The sequence below is a fragment of the Lepidothrix coronata genome, unplaced genomic scaffold (assembly GCF_001604755.1).
Source record: "Lepidothrix coronata isolate B3197 unplaced genomic scaffold, Lepidothrix_coronata-1.0 Scaffold45, whole genome shotgun sequence".
Classification (NCBI taxonomy): Eukaryota; Metazoa; Chordata; class Aves; order Passeriformes; family Pipridae; genus Lepidothrix; species Lepidothrix coronata.
Window position 1 is genome coordinate 3425474 of NW_016690225.1, and position 18977 is coordinate 3444450.

Below are 18977 nucleotides of genomic sequence, written 5' to 3' on the forward strand. Positions count from 1 at the left end.
GCACACATACATTTATACGATATTCATCACCATGGTAACTGGGCAACTTAAGATTAATGCATGTAAATTTCAAAGGGGAGTGTTATATCTAGACCTAAATTTTTTCATCTCTCAAATATCAATGATGATGTCAGCAGAGATGTGGCAGTTATAAGTTATGGCATTGCAAACTTTGTGCTAGAAGAAAAAAAATATTTTGCCAAGATTTTAAATAAATATGAACCGTGGGACAAATCAATCAATCTCCCTGAGAATAGCTTACCTCTCTTTGTAAGATTTCTTTGTAGATTTATGTGATGGGCATAACATGGTGATTGTTAAGTCTCTAGTGATAAAAGCTATTGATTATTTCCTGAAATCAGCTGAAAATATGTATTGCAGTACTTATCTTTTATTTGTTTACTGGCAAATGAACCTCAGAGCAATATTTCAAGCAGACTACTTGCAATTCCACTTTTCATTGAATAATTGAATATTCACTGAGCAAGACAGAAACCCATCCAGAAGCATGACTCTGATGTGGCAAGTAACGCTCTCCATGTAAGAGGGGACCAGTAGGTGTCCCAGCAACTTTTTTAGTATTTCAGATTGATTTCCTTTAAGCAAGGTTTGCAACCCAAATCTTCTACCTCCAAAGGAAACTTTAACTGAAAACCTCCACTGCATCAACAGAGGAGAGCCAAGGGCAGTCACAGTATATGCAAGGAAAAAAAAGAGGATGAGACAGCCTTTAACTGTCTATGGGAAGAGGTAGCTGAATATATATTTTCACAATCTAGCTAAGTGCTCCAACTCTTAAATTACTCTCTCTTCTGTGGGAAAATGAGAGGGCACCACTTCCACCCCCAGGAATATCTTATGTAAGGCCAAAGTTGGCAGGCACACTTAAAGAAGCAATTTTATCCCCATGGAAGAGCATCTATATTGAAGATTACAATGACTGTTCAATAACAGTCATACAAACTGACACGGTATGCAACCATTCTAAGTATGCCAAAAAATGTAATATTAGGCTCAAAGGATATTTTCCAATTAAAAATAGGCCTGTGTAAATTTGTGTGGTTTTGGGATTAAAGCAGAGTGGTAGTTTGGTAATTTAAGTATTAGATGTAAATAGCTTCACAATAAAGGGAAAACCTGATGCTTAAATTCTTCTGTGTATTTATTTACCACAGAATCTCCTCAACATCCATGAAATAAATTGGGAACTGAAGAGTTCAGCACATCTCAGATCTAGCTTTTGAACTTATAAATTATATTACATTGTATTAGAATAATCACTGGGGTTTTATTTTCTGAAATTTTCAGGTACATTAACTATACTTACAAATTTCTAGGCAGAGAGAAGACAAGACAGATATTGAAGGATTATGCCAGCAACATAACAGTAAAGAGAGTTTATCAAAAAAATCTCTTTAAATAAAGTTTCTCTGAAGAAACATTGTTCTACTAATTTAAGCAACTAAATGTACATGCCACCTGATCCTTTGATGAAAACAGTTGAGTTATTCTATATGGCATTTTTTGTTATGGTCAAGTGAGTAATTTTTAGAAGAGGCAAGCTTAATATATAAACACAGGACTACACAAATTCTTATGTCGTCCCAAACCAGCATTAAAGTATTACTACCTAAAGCAGTAATTTCTTTTATAATTAAACACTATTTATTTGTAAACCTAAATCCGGTTTTTGATCATAATCTTCACCTGTTAAGACATTTTCTCCTTTTCATAAATGTTTGTGAAATGTTCTTCTAATCAAGCAGAAAACAAAGCTCGCTTAAAAAATAATTTTGTTATCCCATCAAGACATTCCTGCCCAAAGAACTCAGTCTTTGCCTTGTCCTGTTGGAAATTTAGATTGCAGCACATCGGATACATTACATGTTGCTGGGAAGTAGTCCTTTTCCAATCACCTCTTTAAAACCTATGTTCTTGTCCCTTCTCAAAAGCTAAGCAATGGTTTTGTTTGTTCAGCATAGGAGTAATTAATGCTTTCCTTTCCTGAATAGACTCTATCAGGAATATTCAGAAATTTCTCATTTATGAAAATTAAATACAGCCTTTCAGAATGAAGAAGCAAGAACAGTCATGGAACACTTGCTAACATTAAAGTGAGTCTGATTTCTTCTGTCTCATGCTACTCTTGTTCCCAGTGGTCAGCTGTGCTCTTGCTGATTACTTATTTGCATCACTTTGTTTTGTTTTTATGATGCTGGTAAGTTTTTCTATTGACAGTCCTGAGAGCAAGAGGTAGAATAAAGGGGAAAGGCAGATTTTATGCATCCTGTGCAGCCATCTTAAAGGCCTGTAGGAAGGCTACGGTCTTAGGGAACAAGAGAAAAAATTGTTTTTCAGACAGTGACAAATTTTCTAACATGAAACTGCAATCAGAAGCCTATGGATTTGAGCTCACAGAATATCTTGCAGGTTTTAAGGTTTGAGGTAAGCTTCTATCTAAGAACAGAATTTTTAATGTCTTTTCGTGGGTTTTTTTCACAATTTGTTCTAAATCTGGGTCTTGTAAGGGCAGAAATTGGTTGATTTCTAAGGATGAAGTGGATTCAGTGTTCTCAGTACAACAGACCTCTTCCTAAACCTTTTCTAACAGAAATGCTTGCAGCATTTCCCTGATCTTTGCAGAAACCCAATCCCTCATCAGAACCCATTAAGAAATGACTGGCAACCAGTGAAACGCTGGACCACAGAGGGGCAAACAGCATATATGCAAGATGAATCTGCTATTTAGTGCACTTTATATTATCAGCAAGCTACACACTCCATGGAGGTCAACATCAGTGGGAGAGGTGCTTAGATCACTAAGCATCCAGTTTGATGTATTCATTTCCAGCCAGGACCTAATTTTCTAAGCATTTTCTCTGTTGGCCCTCCAGAAATCTCTCATAGGGCAAAATGTTGAACATCACTGTCATCCAGATGGTCACAATGTACAGTCTTTACTATTTATTGGAAAGCAAACAATAAAATATTATTATGAGAATAAAAAAACAGGTAATGGGATGGTGGGATAAAGGCAAGTGGGTGTTTATAATGAAATACAGACTATTATTCATTTAAGTGCATCAGCAGCACTGACAATATCATGATCATTAAAAATTATGAGAAATGCACTTAGGAAACATCCATTAGTATTGATTGAAGCTAGTTACTCTAAATATCCGTATGGATTTTTTAGGTGTACGTGGGAAAAGTATGTAATTTATAGATTTACATAATTCCTTCCTATCTGTCAGATGTTCTGTGTAGGGTAAAGTATTTCTGAAGAGCTGGAAGTGCTCAGGGAAATGAGCAGGTAGAAGCTTCAAGACAAGTAAAATGCAGTGTTTTTCCACACAGCAGGAATTAAATTGTAAAACAAATTGTCAGAAAATAGTGTGGTAGTCTGAATTATGAGTAGGTTCAAGAACAGATTTGTGAAGGTTAAATTTGTTGATGGATGTTGAACATAGATGCAACCTCTGGCTAAGAGTTCTCTAAACTGGCTGGAGGCTGCTAAAACATAAAAGCCTGCCTGTATCTTGCTTCCTATATTTTTTTCTATGCTTTTGCTAATGGCCATTGTCAGATAGAGGTTATTTTGGTCTGATTTGATGTGACACTTTTTGCATTTTTAAATATGTGAAGATTGAAACTTAACCAAATTCATAAGACGTGAACAAAATCTAGGCACAGTTTATGTCCCTGACTTAATTCAGGTTTTAAGAGTGCCCATCTTCAGCTTTTGTGCAGGAGTCATCACAGACTAGACCTCGGGCGCTTTCCACCCTGGGAATGTTAAACAGACATATAGGAGAATAATAAAGAAGGTATCTTATACTCCTTCAGCAAGAGGAAATAATAGTGACTGGAACAAGAAAGATAAGCTCTGCAAAGAGCAAATTTTAAATAACGTAAGGGAAGAAAAAAGAGAAATAGTGTTTAATTATGCAAATCTTATGGTGTCAGCCCTGCCAGTCCTACAAGATAAAAAGACGTGATTTTCAGCGTGTCAGCATAATGCCTGTATCAGCCCAGCAGCTGAACTGCCATGCCCATGAGGGCACCAGTCCTTATTTATGAGACCATATCAGACTTTCGCAGTAGTGGCACCAGGAGGTGCCACTGAGGACAGTTGCCAACAGACATTTCAAGTTTTGAGCTTATACCAGTTCTGCTTAGTAAAACTACATCGGCATGCCTGTGTTACTGGTGACAATAAGGGAAGCTGATTATGCACTGCTCTCCAGCAAGACAAATACCAGTAAAGGAAACCAGAAAAAAGCACTGAATAATTATTGATGGCTATGAGTTAACTAAGCTGGGCTATGTCCTCTGTAAAATACAGGACAGCTCCTATGGCCTAGGTTTCAGAAGACAAGGTTTTTTGTTTAATTCTGATCATGCAGGAAACAATACTCCCCAGACTTAAGCTTCCTGTCACAATGTTGTCCATGTCATTAATTTCATTTTCTCTATGTTCATATAATCCTTTGTATGATAGGTCCCTATGCTCTAGGATATACCATAAAACAAATTAATAAATCATGCCACACACATGTCACTGCCTAATAGACTTTAAGAATAAATATAATCATAGACAAAATATTCAAGAAAAAAAATAAGTGAAAGAAGGCAAATGACAAGAGTAAGGATTGACTTAAAAAAATAAAGTAGTCCTGACCAAAACCCCCATTAAATGCTGTCATACTTTTTCACATGTAGCTTCTCTTTTGAGATACCTTATCTTCTTCAATGGTACTATTGAAGAATTTGTCAATGAAATATAAGAATGTTTTCCATCGACTGTCTATGCTGAATGCTCATCTTTCACCTGACACAGTCCATCACCACAATGGTTCATTTTTTCACAATGGGCAGTACATTATCCTTCTAGCATCAAAGAGTAGTTTCTTGTTTTAATTGATTTTTTACCCTCAGGGGACCTGATTCTCATGCACATTGCTCTTTCGGGACAGTACATAAGACAACAGCAGCATAACTGAGTAGATCTGAGCAGCTAACTGCTGTTGAGACAATCACACAAAATACTTCTGCTTTACAAAACTGTACTTGGAAGCACTGGTGTTATATGACTGTGCTGGGCTGGCCGTGGCTGGATGTTGGGTTCCCACCAAAGCTGCTCTATCACTCCCCTCCTCAGCTGGACAGGTGAGAGAAAATATAATGAAAGGTTCACGGATCAAGATAAGGACAGGGAGAGATCACTCACCAGTTACCATCACAGGTAAAACTGACTCAAGTCAGGAAAATGAGTTTAGTTTATTAACAATCAAATCAGAGTAGGATAATAAGAAATAAACCGAAATCTTAAAACACTTTCCCCCACCTTTCATTCTTCCAGGGCTCAACTTCACTCCTGATATTTTCTCTGCCTCCTCCTCTCAGCAGTGCAGAGGGACAGGGAAGGGGTGTTACGGTCAGTTCATCACATAGAGTTGTCTCTGATGCTCCTTCCTCCTCAGGAGGACTCACACTCTTCCCCTGCTCCAGCATGGGGTCCTTCTCACAGAAGACAGTCCTCCATAAACTTCTCCGACATGAGCCCTTCCCATGAGCTGCAGCGTGGATCCCTTCCATGGGCTGCAGTCCTTCAGGAACTGACTGCTCTGTGGGTCCCCTGTGGGGTCGCAAGTCCTGACAGCAAACCTGCTCCATTGTGGGCTACTCCCTCCATGGGTCCACAGGTCCTGGCAGGAGCCTGCAACAACACAGGATCACAGCCTCCTTCGGGCATCCACCTGCACCAATGTGTGGTCCTTCACAGACTGCAGGTGGATCTTCTGTCCCCCTGCAGGGGCAGCAGGAACTCCATGGGCTGCAGAGGCACAGCTGTCTCACCATAGTCTGCACCACAGGCTCCAGGGGAATCTCTCTCTGGCACCAGTAACATCTCCTCCCCCTCCTTCTTCACTGACTTGGGTGTCTGCAGAGTTGTTCCTCTCCTATATTCTCACTCCCCTTTCCCAGCTGTAGTTGCCATTGCACTGGTTATTTCCCTCTTCTTAACTATGTTCTTCCAGAGGCACTACCACCATTGCTGGTGGGCTTGGCTTTGGCCAGCGGCACGTCCATTTAGGAAGCAGATGGCATTAGCTCTACTGGACATCAGGGAAGCTTCTAGAAGCTTCTGACAGAAGCCACCCCTAAAGCATCCCCACTCCCAAAACCTGGCTATACAAACTCAATGCAGTGACAAAGCACATTCAAAATATTTGCACAAATATATATTCATCCTGCAAATATCGTCTGCAGCACAAGGCACAATATCAAAAGAAGTTTTGGACCTATTCTACAGTGGTAAAACTGGGTAGACACTTTTTTTCCACCAGAGCCTGCTCATCCCTTAGAAACAGCCTGTTTCTTAGAAAGAAAAATGGAGCTACAAGGAACTGCACTTAGTTACCATCAGTAGGAAGGAAATAAATGTAAAAATTATGAATACTCATAAAGGAAATATAAGTGGAGGTGGGACTGATTGCTTTTAATGCCGGTCCAGGACAATGGCCTCCCTTATGCAGTATAGCCAGTAGTCTGTAAATTGGCTTCACTACAAATTCTGATTTGCTGCTGTGTTTAACATTCACTTTGTAATCACAAATGTTTTGTTCCAGGCAACAGCAAATCCAGGTTGGTTTCTTCTTTTTTTTTCTAATACATAGAATTACTTAGGTACAGCAGTTTTAAAGAAAAACAAACTTCCCTTGAGGAATCTCTTCTTCCTAAAAAAATAACAACGATAGATTTGGAAACTTTGCTTAATTCAGAAACTACCTGGGAGATAATAGTAGTAAATGCTTAATACTCTTGTCTATCCATTCTCTTTACAACAGTGTATTGCATTCAGATTATGATGATTCTCAAGTGTAAAAGTAAAAACAGTACAAATTTCTTTATGTTCAAAAGTGCTGAGATCTGCAGTTTTCTCTTATGGCAGTGGGAACTGCAGATATTTGGCACTACTGAAAAGAAAGTAAAAATACAATCTAGGCTCTTGACAATAAACAGGACCTTCTGCCCTCTTCCCAGCATCCTTAAACTTGACACTAAGGCTTGTTTTGCAGGTAAAATGAGCTCAGACATGTTTTATTGTTCAGTATGCACATGTTTGTTTATTCAACAAACGGATCTCCTCTTCCATCAGATATTTTGAAAAAGAAGGTTGTTTTTCCTGTTGAATGCTTATGACCTGATGTATCATAAGTATTCCATCCACAAGTCTGTTTATCAAATATTCTTATAAGTACCATTTTTCCTAACACTGTGGATACACTAAGATGCATTATCAGTAAAGTGGACTTACAAAGTCAATAAGGAAATAAGACAGAAATAATAATTTCTATGCAACATGAAATCTTGAGAAGCCATCCTATAGTCCTTACTGATTCGACTCCCATTCTGAAGGCAAGGGAATAGAAAGGCTTGTGAAAAACAACCGTGCTTGTAGATGTTGAAATTGTTGTGGTACAAACTCACTTGACAAATAAAATGGCTAAGACTTTAAAGAAGATGCATGAGGAGAACTGACTGAAGATTCCAGGTCAATCACTTTATCCAGTACATAGAAATGATAGATCTGCACTTACAATTTTTAGCAAGAGGAACTCAGACTTGTGGAAACAACAAGAATAAACACAAAAAAATCAATTAGGTGTCTCTGTTTAAAGAGAACTAATAATTTGAGTATATATGATAAAAAAGGAAAACTGAATTCCCTTTGACAAAACAACTTCTCAATTTTCCTTCTAATGTGATATGACTCATCTCAAATCTATTGCAAAGTGGTAAACAAACTACACCAACACAGTAGCCATCATCTGTCAGGAACATTTTAAAATGAAAACCATTACTGATCTACTTTTCTTATCTTCTATACAGAGAAACCTATTTTCCCAGCAGAAACAGCACTTCACATTATCTTCTTTTCGTTTACAATGTTTTCATCACTGCTAACAGCAACCTAAGAAATACCTCATTAAGCCAGTAATTTATTTCTTAAGAGTTAAATTAAAGTAGTTTGGACTAGTTTTTGTGGTTTTTTTCAAAACAGGCTATTTCAATTGAAACAAATAAAAAGAGGGACATTCAGTTTGATTACTAATAGCACTGTATACAAGAGTTATCTTGGATAGTAATTTAAATATGTGGACAACAGCCTTTTGATTTTATTCTTCACTCATTGAACTAATTTTATAATTGTAACTGTAACAAAAATGTTTAGTCCTTCTTTGTTCTTTAATCCTTCTGTAATCTAAAATCAAAATAGCTGCAAGATAAAATATTGTCCTGAGGATCAAAATGACAGCTATAAACTGGCCTCTCCACTCATCATTATCCACTATTATTTTTACGATAACTATTTATTATTATCATATAGTTAAAAAAAAAATCTAAATCTCTTGATAAAGTATCTGAAGTCAGCTTCACTGCTGGTGTACATCATCAGAGATCCATGAAGAGGGTTACATGACGTTATATTTTTTCCAATAGTTCTTGTTTGTAGATCTTAAAATCTTTTGGGTCAGGTCCCTTACTGTGTTAAATGATACTAAATTGAAAAAAGAGAGCAACTTCAATTTCAAAAATATCCCCTGATCCATTGCTTTAAAGAAATTACTTCGAAGCTTCTCAGGAGTTGACAAGAAAAATCCGAATTGTCATGGCAACATGAGTTGAAGAAATACTTCTTTGCTGTTTGCACAGATCATCTCCATGCTATCACTATTACTAAATGTTGCTAAAGAAAGCAATTAAAGGTTAATCTCTCCTAAGAACCAAATAAATTACATATCTGGTGAAAGCCAGTGGAGTGAAATACAATTCAGATAGGTCAAAACATTTTGGGGCATGATTCATCTTCCATGTAAGTGACACCAAGTTGTGTGGTGCAGTCTACATTCTGGAGGGAAGGGATGCCAGCCAGCCAGGACAGGCTTGAGAGGTGGGCCTGTGCAAACTTCATGAAGTTTAACAAGATCAAGTGTAAAACCCTGTACATGTGTTGAGGCAATCCCAAAGACAAATACAGGCTGGAAAGAGGATGGATTGAGACAATCCTGAGGAGAAGGACTCGGGGTGCTGGTGAATGAGAAGCTCAACACGACTCAGCAATGTGCACTTGCAGCCCAGAAGGCCGATCATATCCAGTGTGCACAGCAGGTCAAGGGAGGGCATTCTGCCCCTCTATTTTCCTCTCATGAGACCCACCTGGAGTACTGTGTCCATCTCAGGGACTCATGACATAATTAGAATATAGACCTGTTGGAACAAGTCCAGAGGAGGTCACAAAGATGATCACAGGGCTGGAGCACCCCTCCTATGAAGACAGGCCAAGAGAGTTGCAGCTGTTCAGGCTGGAGAAGTCTCCAGGGAGATCTTTAAGGTCCTTTCCAACCCAAACCATTCTGTGATTCTAAACAGCATTTCTGTGGTCAATTTCATAACAATTCATATTAATGATAACTAAGAGTTTGAATTTTCTTTAGTATTATTAATTTGTTCTAGCATCCTTGTTTCAATGTAAGTTCTCTGTGTTATATGTGGCTATAATAAAGTCCAGATTCAAAATCCTTTAAGGTTAATGAGATTTATCTTTTTTCCTGTGAGTTCCCCAACCTCTGGATCAGGTCCTAAGTGGTCAAAATCTGATATAAAGCAACCCAAACTACTCAGCTGACGATTAGACTCTATGTCCAACGTACCTAGCTCTGCACAGCAGAATGCTTCTTTTTTTCTACAACTGGCAGATTTTTTCAAATTAACTACATTATGCGCCTGGAAAAAAGAAAGGAAAATTTCTGTATTTTAATTTATAGCAATTAAATATCATGATAAAGCCTTCCCAATACATGTTTCACAGGAAAGCAAGACAGAAATGTTTGAGCACAGCTCATGATCAAAATGCTACTACTGCTGCCACTGTTGACTTCATAAAATCTATTAACACTACTTTCTTCAGTGTTAGAACCACTGCAAACAATGGGTCTGAGTGTATGCTGAGGATGTTTACATGCTAAGATAAAGAAAATCAATTTAATTTATCAAGAGAGATGTCTGCAAATGCAGAGGGTCACTGATTGTGATATTAGCAGTTGCTTGATTGAACTGAGGTTCTGAAAGTGAATTATAAAACATTTTCTCCCCCCTCAAAAAAATGCTTTGTATGACTCAATCTATGTATTAGAAGAAACATCAGTGGGATACCAATAGAGAATCTGGCTGCTGGGGCAAAGCTAAAATAGTGTACTTAGTCACTTGAAAGCAGTTAGCTTCTGCATTGATATCCCATGGACATTAATGAGAACAGTGTGATTTGTCATGACCATTTGTTTCACAATCAGAAGCATGCAAAATTAGTATAAAAATAAGTTAAACTTTGCTTTTTTATTATTTTATCAAAATGGCTTTTTCAAAAATTTCCCTCTTTTGCAAGTATGCTCTTTCTTTCCTTTTTCTTACCCTCACAGTCACCTGCGGTTTTTTGCTAAGGTTCAGGGCAAGGCAGGTTCTGTGAGCTCTTGTATATTCCTGCAATACCTAGCCACTCGCTTTCCAATATCAGCTGCTTCCTGACAAAATGACTTCCCTGTTCCTTGCCCCTCCACCTGTGTTGTACACCAGCAGTGTGATGTGGGTCCCAAGTTATGTGGTACGTGTTATATGCATCAGGACTTCAGACAGAACCCTGATGCACTCACACAAGGCAAGTTCTAAGCTCAAGCACGACGCCCAAAGCCAAGCCCAAGCTCTCATTCATGTCTTACAGATACGCTATGGAAAGCAAGCCAAGTTCCCCAATCCATTTCAGCAGCAGGCACTGCAAGAACAGTGAAGACGCTTTAAATCAAAGCTACATCTGGGCCAGTATTTAAAATAGACAATAACCTGGTTGTGGTCCCCAGTGTGTTTAGGCCCACCTTTGAACCTAAGCTTTAAGTACAGGGCAAGGCTGGCTATGCTTTTCTTCCCAGTGCACTGTAAGTTTCTGGTGTTTCAGCACCAGTGTAAGGAAAAGAAAAATTTGAATATTTGTATTCTTTTGGGTTTTGTATGCGAACACAATATGGCAAATAATAGAGGTCAAAGAAAGTAAACAATTATTTATGCAGCATTGTGTAATTGCTATGTTTGATCTGCAAATCATAGGATTGATGAGGGAAAGATATATCCCTAGACCCAGATTTGCTCTGTGACTAATGTCAAAAGTTTCTTGCAAACAAGAGCATTAGAACAATATTTCAATAAAAACACTCAAAGATAGATTTAGAAATTATTCTCCAGCACAAAAAGGTAAAGAAAACTTTCAGACAAGGAAGAAAAAATACAAAAAATAAGAAAAACTTCATGTTTGGCAAAATTGCATGTAAGAATCATTGTCTTGAAATTGAACCTAAGGCATGAAGCAAGTGCTGCAAAATGTAATTTTAAAATGCTGACCATATTTCATGCAACTTTGCAAAACAAACACTGCATTAAAAGTTTTATTCTTTATTATTTATTCAGGTCTCTGTCAGCTGCAGTGCTGCAAATGTTTCTTTTGCAAAGCCACTGTACAACAAAGACATGAACATGGAACATGATTCTGTACTTCAGTATCCGTGGGATACTGTAAGAGAGACATAAAGTATCTGAAGACTAAAATGATACTAGGTTTCTCTGTGTATTGTTCTTCATAATTTCTTCATAAGGAAAATGCAGAGGGAAAAAAAGGAAGCAAGGTAGAGGTCAGATGCTCAGAGAAACCAGAGATACTGTTTAAAAACAAATTAATTCCATATACACATAAATATTTTTATATGATCAAGGTTGGTTGTTCAGAGTCACCTAGTTTTCCATTTTCAACGTCATACATGGATACAAACATTGCCAGAAGTCCTCAGCCACAAGAGACCAAATTTGGAGGGTCTGACTCCACTGCAGTATCTACTATCCCTGGCTTATTTGGAATAGTAATCTGTTCAAAACAGGCCAATTGAACTAATTCTGAAATAAATAAAAATTTCAGTTTCCATTGCAGCAGAATTGGGCCCTCGCAACTGTCTGAAATTACCTTTTACTTGACAGGGATGAGACAAGAAATTAATTTGAAGGAACTCAAATCACTATTTCAGAATATGCAAGAATGCATACTTTAATAATTAAAAAGGTGTAACCAATTGTGATTTTTATGCTGGAAAATAAAGCATTACTATAACTGTTAGAAATTGTGGTTTGGGGTTTTTGTTTTTGGGTTTTTTGCTCGTCTTTTGCTAAAAGCAAATCATTGATGATATTCTGATTAATCAAGAGGAATTCTGGTTAATCATCAGCAACAAAACAGTGATTAAATCTTGATCTGTTCTTTTAACTGAATGTGCCCTCTGGGTAAAAATGGCAAGAAACTGTTGTCATTTTCTTTTTTTTTCCATACGAGAAAGAAATGTGAAAAAAAATTATTGTCTCTGAACAAGTAAGACTTGTTATTAGCAATAAGATGCTATTACTTTTGTAATTATAACTCCTCTAAGAGTTTTCAGTGTATGCCTGCCTCCATCTACCACTCAATTAAATGCAGACAACTGATATATGTTGCCTTGGTGTGTCAATACAACACTAGCAATAACCCAAGAAATTTGATTAAGCAGTTATGTCGTTGAGAAATGCTTATAACAAATACAGTGTAGATTTTCTTAAATGCAATAGAAATGTCATATAGTGGAGTGAAGTCTTTCATCCAGCCAGAACAAAGATGTGTCAGGACAAAGTAAGATCTCACAGGTTTCCTCAGGCATTAATGGCATTTTTCCCTATTTCAAAAGTTGGCGGCTGATAAAAATGGTTTAAAGGAAATTGCAGCTGATATAGAAAAGTAAAACTTCTAAGTAAAAGAAAGTGACTCATACACATTAGGAGAATTTCCATATGATTCTTATTCTTCGTTCACTGCAAAAATTGGAAGAACATCCAATTTAGCTCAGTCTAATCTGGCTAATTTTGCAGCCATATGGAACTAGAGGGCAGATTTTTAATCGGCAACCCTGATTTGAATCCAGTTGCATGTTTGAGTTTTATTAGAGATCACGCCTCACAATTATGCTACTGCTTTGGTGGATTGTATATTTAAATCAGCAACTCCCCTTTCCACACTGCATCCCCTGCCGGCTACAGGCAGCCCAGCACTACGCTGCAGTATCTGTGCTTACACTGAAAGCTGCTTGCTAGCAGAATAATGTCATCATGGTCAAAGAGGAACACAATGGTTCAATACAGATTTGAGCAAAACGAAATTACATCTTATCTTTAAATCCACTGGAGGTTTTATATAGTCACACTATCAAGCAGTTACTTCTCCGAGGAAAGGTTACAAGAGGGAGTTTAATGTGATGGTGTACAGATTGAATGCCTTGAAAAAGTTGAAAACAGTGGCCCCTGAGGCTTTTCAGCCTTTTTATAGAGCATGGCACATCTTGAATGCATAGCTCAAAATATTTACAGTTTCAAATTGTTCCTAATTTATCTGGACCAAAGTTTTCATGAGCGTAAACACTATGGAGGCTTAAATCCCATAGATGTTCTAAAAACTTGCATATATGAATGCATATATAATACTTCTACCACATAGTGAGTAATAATAATAAAAAGAGTTAACATGTTTGTATAGAAAAAGCAGTCTGCAGGGGAAAAAAAATGACAACTGCCCCTCCCAAACAAAAGAATCCATGTCTGATCAAATCATACATGTCTGTATAAAGGGACATGGGAGTGACAGTCAGTAAAACAGACATATTTGCAGCATAGACAATTGGTAGAATGGTTCTTATCTATACAGATCACAGACGGTGCTGAAGTGCCCTCGCAGATTCCAACACATCCTGAAGTTCAATGTGTGCTCGAGCCTGCATATCCCTGTATACCATCAACAGCTCTTCACACCAGTATCCTGTTCCCAGCCCCCCCCAGAAACTGATAAACTTTTACTGGCTGATGGGGGGAATTAAAAACTTAACTATAGGTTCAATGGTCTAAAATGAGTGTTTGGGGAATCTTTGCTGAATTGATATGCTCTCCAACTCATTATATTCAAACTGACCATATTTCCTGTTCCTATACAGAATTAAGGACATCATATAGATATCTTGATGAAAAAAATGGGATAGATACAGATCTTACCAAAAAGTAAATGCATTCTTACATTAAAATATTATGTGGTCAGAGCTGGATATTCTCTGTTCTGCCTTTTCTATCGCAAATTCCTTACTGCACTGGGGGATGGGGAATACATCCATTGAATACTTGGTTTTGCAGCTGGGTATTCAACACCTTGCTCTGATGGTCTTCTAAAAATTTCCTTTTTTCAGCTTATTTTCCTTAGAATTGCTTTAGTCTTGTCTGGAAGAGAATGAAGCAGCTTCGCAGCTTGAAAAGCATTGTTTTGGAGAAAAACAATATGACCTTTTTAAAAGAGACAAACACTTTCAGTCCAATAGGAATAGGCCTTAAACATAGTGGTAACTTTGTGTGATGTAGTTATATTAATTATTTTGACAAAGTGATAACAGTAAACAGCAGGTACATAAAATGTTTTGGGGTTTATTTATTTTTTAAAACAAAATCCTAAGCTGTAGATGGGGGAGTCCTTTCACTGTCTGGTTTTAATTTAAGAACAGAAATGTTTTCCCTTTGCTATTTCCATTATTCTGAATGATACCTCTGTGCTTAAGCCTGCATATGTACTTTTTTTTTTGAGGCAATTAGGTGGCAATGAAGGTGCTGTAGTTGGTTATCTAAACACATCCAGAAAATTACCTTGAAACCATGTACTGGAACAATTGTAAGTATTAGTATTTCTGCATTGAAAATAGATTGTATACAGAGCTTAGGTCACAGTAGAAAGAAATTTCAGTCTTTTCTTCTTGAGTTTTAGTCTAAATTCAATCTACATCTATCATTTGTTCTAGGAATTTTTACAGAAATTATGCTGATATGTTTTGTCTTTCAAGCAAATCAATAGGTTTTTTATGTTTGCTTTTGTTACGATATAACATAACAGAATTAGCAAATGGTTCTACAAACAAGCCCATCTTAACATGCAGAGCTGAACACCATGCTGTCTGTCTTGTTGAAGCATAAGTGCTTTGATAGGGTAGCTTCTGGGAAAGTGGTACCTTTAAATGACTCCATACTAATTTCCCTTGATGTTTAAAGCATAATGGACAGGGAAGAATCCCCCAAATGTTTTCCAAAGCACTCAGATCCATCAATCAGACGAAATGAGTCCAAAGAAATGTATAGAACTGCACCTCAAGTCTACCACAGTGAACAATGAATGTTCATTTTCATCCTTCCTTGCTTCTTAAAAAAGTTACAGAAAATTGCACAGCAACAAGGAGTTTCCATTTCATTTCATAATGAGGAACAATGTGGAAAGCAGCCCACCTGTCATTTTTACTGAAAGATATGGGAACGCCTGTGGCAACACCTCCAGAAATTCAGGACCTGGGTTTTTTTTTTCTCATAAAACCTCCAAACCAAGTAAAACCCGGGTGAATTCCTATTACAGTGCTCAAATTATTTGATGGCAAGGGGCTGGTAAAACGGAGTTCCAAGAATCTAATAATTACAATTTTTTGTGCTTTTAAAAGCGTGTGTCTTTATGTTACTAAGGAAAGAGTTCTTTCACTCTCTAAAGTATAAACGTAATTTCAACCTCAGGATTACATCTGACTAAATATAGACACCTGTGCTGGACTGCCTAGGAAGGTAAACGGGAAGGAATTATGTCAACTGTCCCCGCTGGTTCCTCTTCAACCTGTTGTTTGACTTCAATATTAAGTCAGTTTGTAGCCTTTCAGTAGGTGTGTTGCTGCTCCACATTAAGCAGGAGTAATTACATTCTGAAGAGCAGCATCAGAGGCAGTGCCCAAATGTCCCTGGCAAAACCTCTGTATGCAAGCAAGACACGTCGGATCGTCGCTAAATAACCATGATCCAGCCTCCAGCTTTTCGTCTGTGCTGTCAGCCATGAAAAGAAAACACTTAAATGTCAAACGACATAACTGGCTACAGTGTATTTAACAAATGAGTCGGGGGTGTCGGCCCGCCCCGGGCGCGGCGCGGCCGTGTCCGCAGCTGCCCGTCGTCCCGCGGCCGCCGGGCCCCGTGTGCGGCCGCAGCTCCCGGGGCAGCGCCGTGCCCGGCACGTGTGCGGGATGGGAGCGGCTGCCCAGCCCCGCGTGGGTGGGCACCGCGGAAAGGAGGCACCTGGGGCGTATGGGGATGCTGGAAGTTGGGCAGGGCGGCCACGCCGAGAAGCCCCCGCCCGCCCCGGGCCCCGTGTGCTGCCGGGCACAGCCCGTCTCCAGGAGCCGCAGCTTTACAGCCCAGAAAAGCCGTGCGCCTTCCTCCCCCCCCCCCACTCCCTTCCCGCGGAGGCAGCCGGTGGTGTTGCCCGGTGGACCGCGGCAGCGGCAGGAGCCGGGCAGAAGAGGGAGGGATGCCACCTCGCTGGAGAGGAGCCCCAGCCGATCCTCCGGACCGGGCAAAGCTCCCGCCCAGTTCCCGGGAGCACGGGCTGGCCTTCCACCGCTTCTTCCTGCGGATCACGGCCGGAGGCTGCCGAAGCGGGGGCATCCTGCCGTGCCGCCCGGGCGGGAGAGGAGACCGGGCCGTGGGCACCCGCCGGACGGGGAAGGCTCCAGCTTCGCCCGCCAACCCGAGCGCCCTGCTCCCCCTCGCTCCAGCCGCCCCCGCACCGAAAAAAGCAGCGAGAGAAATAAAATGGTGGTAACGATGTAAAGCGCCTTGGAAGGGTTAAGGGAGCCTCAGACAGTACAAATCGCAAGGGAAACCGTCCTCCCGGAGGCAGGCAAAACAATCGGGAGCGAGGTGGGAGAAGGCAGAGGCTGTAACACGGACAGGTGCTCAGCTGCGAGCTGCCTCACTCCCTCCCTCCCTCTCTCTCTTCTCACACACAGATTCGCATCTCTCCCAGCATGAAAAAGCGCAGGGCTAATGAGAGGCGAAGTGAATAATGGGGAAGTTGTTGTCTCCAGCGATGAGGCAAGTGATGGGGCTGAGGCCAGCACTGAAGTTGTGTAACCAAATTCTCCACCGTCACCCCCTCGTTTCTCCTCCCTCCTTGATTTTTAAGGAGAAACACAGGTGGGGGTGGGAGACTCTCCCCACCGCACGCCGACCAGAGAGGAGCCCTCTTCCCTCAGGCACGGGCAGGCAGCTGGCGGAGGTGTCCCCGACGCCGCATCCCCGCCTCCGCGCAACTTGCGGGGAGCGGAGCCGGCTGAAGGCAGGCGGGGGCGGCTCTCCGCGGCCACCCACTCCGCGCTCCCCCCCGAGCACGGCAAAAGCCGGGGAGGCGGGAGGAGGGGAGATCCAAACTTGCCAGCTCGGGGACTGTCCCTCAAACGGCAGCGAGTGCCGTTCGTGCGTGCGCGGGGAGAGAAGTGTTCCCAAACTCCGGCGCTGCCCAGGTGGCTGGATGCGCATGGTTCCCATCGCGGCGCCGCAGCGGTTGCTGCCCAACGCCGGGGGCTGGCTTCTCCCAGGGGAAGTGACCGGCCAGGAGCCGAGCCCTCGGGGAACACCGGCGGGAGGTGGGAGGCAGGGAGAAGGGAGACCGGGCTCGAAGAGCCTGCTGTTACCCGGCGCAGAAACGAAGCGAGGGAGAGAGCTCAACCGAGCGGCAGTGATTTAGCTGAGGGGGGAATCAGTGCCGTAACCACAGCCTACACGAATCCAGTGCAAGAAACCCGAATCTTACCCTGAGCTGCAGTGAGGAGCCCCGCGCAGAAAACCAGCAGAGACTTGAATTTCTTCCACGCAGTCATGTCTGCAGTTATTCCACACACACACACACTCACACAAAACCCCCGGCGGCTCTTCTCGGCTGCGACCGTGTCCTCCGAGCGGCAGCGGGGCTAAGGACAGCGCCAAATAACCACCACAGGGCGAGGAGAGGCGGAGAGGAGCGGTCCGGGTCCCGAGCGCCGCGCAGCGCCCGGCGCCTCCTGCAGGACTGCGCGGGCGGCTCGCTCGGCTCTGCTCTCACACAGCATCAGTCCCGCGCCGCGCCGGGGCTGCGCCGCTCAGCGCCCGCGGAGCCCCGGCGCCGCCGGCCCGCCGCCCGCCCAGGGGAGGGGAGGGCGCGCACGGAGGGAGGGGAGGCGCGCCCGGGGCCGCGGGCAGCGCGGCGTGCACGGCCGCCGGCGGGGAGAGCCGGCCAGCGGCGGCAGGAGAGGGATGCGGGGAGTGCGAGGAAGAGGAGGAGGAGAAGAAGGAAGAGGAGGAGGAGGAGGAGAAGAGGAGAGGAGAGGGAGGGAGGGAGGGATCGCGGCGAAAGCAGCGCAGGCAGCGCAGCAGAGCGGCTGCCAGCCACACGAGAAGCCACTGCCGCCGGACTCAACCATCCCTTCCCACGGAGAGGGGAAGGGGCCGGCGCTGCGCAGCCGGAGCACGCCGGTCTCGCAGCCACCCCGCTCCGCGGACGGCCCCGCACCGACCCCCGGGGCGGTCCCGGCCTCACCCTCGACCGCGGCCCCGGGCGACTCCTGCCGCCCGCCGAAAGCCCCGGGGAAAGAAGGCTTTCCCCGGCCCGGTGCCCCCCGGCGCGGGGAAGGGTAGCGGCTGCAGGGCTACACCTGCACGGGGGACTCCTGCTCCAATTCCCTGGTACCCTGTCCCCCGGCCCTGCTTGCAGTCCGGCACCCCCAGCTACATGTGGGGTGTGGGTGGTGCGGGTGCTGGAGTCCTTTGTCCTAGCTGAAACTCCCCTCTGCTTTCGTCCCCACTCGTGAAGGAGGAAGGTTTTCAGGTCCAAAATGTGCCCTGCTCGTTCCTTCCAACTTGCTTATCAGAACAAGCTGTCGTTCCTGTGGGGAAGGAGAGAAGCCAATGTCTCCTTGAGGAACGCTGCTTTGTCTTTATGTTGCCATTCCCGAGAGCTCCTGTTGCCAAGAGGAATTTCT

At 42.2% G+C, this 18977-nt stretch overlaps 1 protein-coding gene across 5 annotated transcripts in view; it reads right to left on the reverse strand.

The window, feature by feature from the left end:
• Nucleotides 1-17947, reverse strand: part of CSMD1 (CUB and Sushi multiple domains 1) — a 1090193-nt gene extending 1072246 nt beyond the window's left edge. For all 5 annotated transcript variants that reach the window (XM_017814555.1, XM_017814556.1, XM_017814554.1 and 2 more), the window contains exon 1: nucleotides 17774-17947. In XM_017814555.1, the coding sequence (XP_017670044.1) occupies nucleotides 17774-17840 (67 nt within the window). In that variant the 5' untranslated portion in view covers nucleotides 17841-17947. The remainder of the gene's footprint in view (nucleotides 1-17773) is intronic.
• Nucleotides 17948-18977: the final 1030 nt, after the last annotated feature.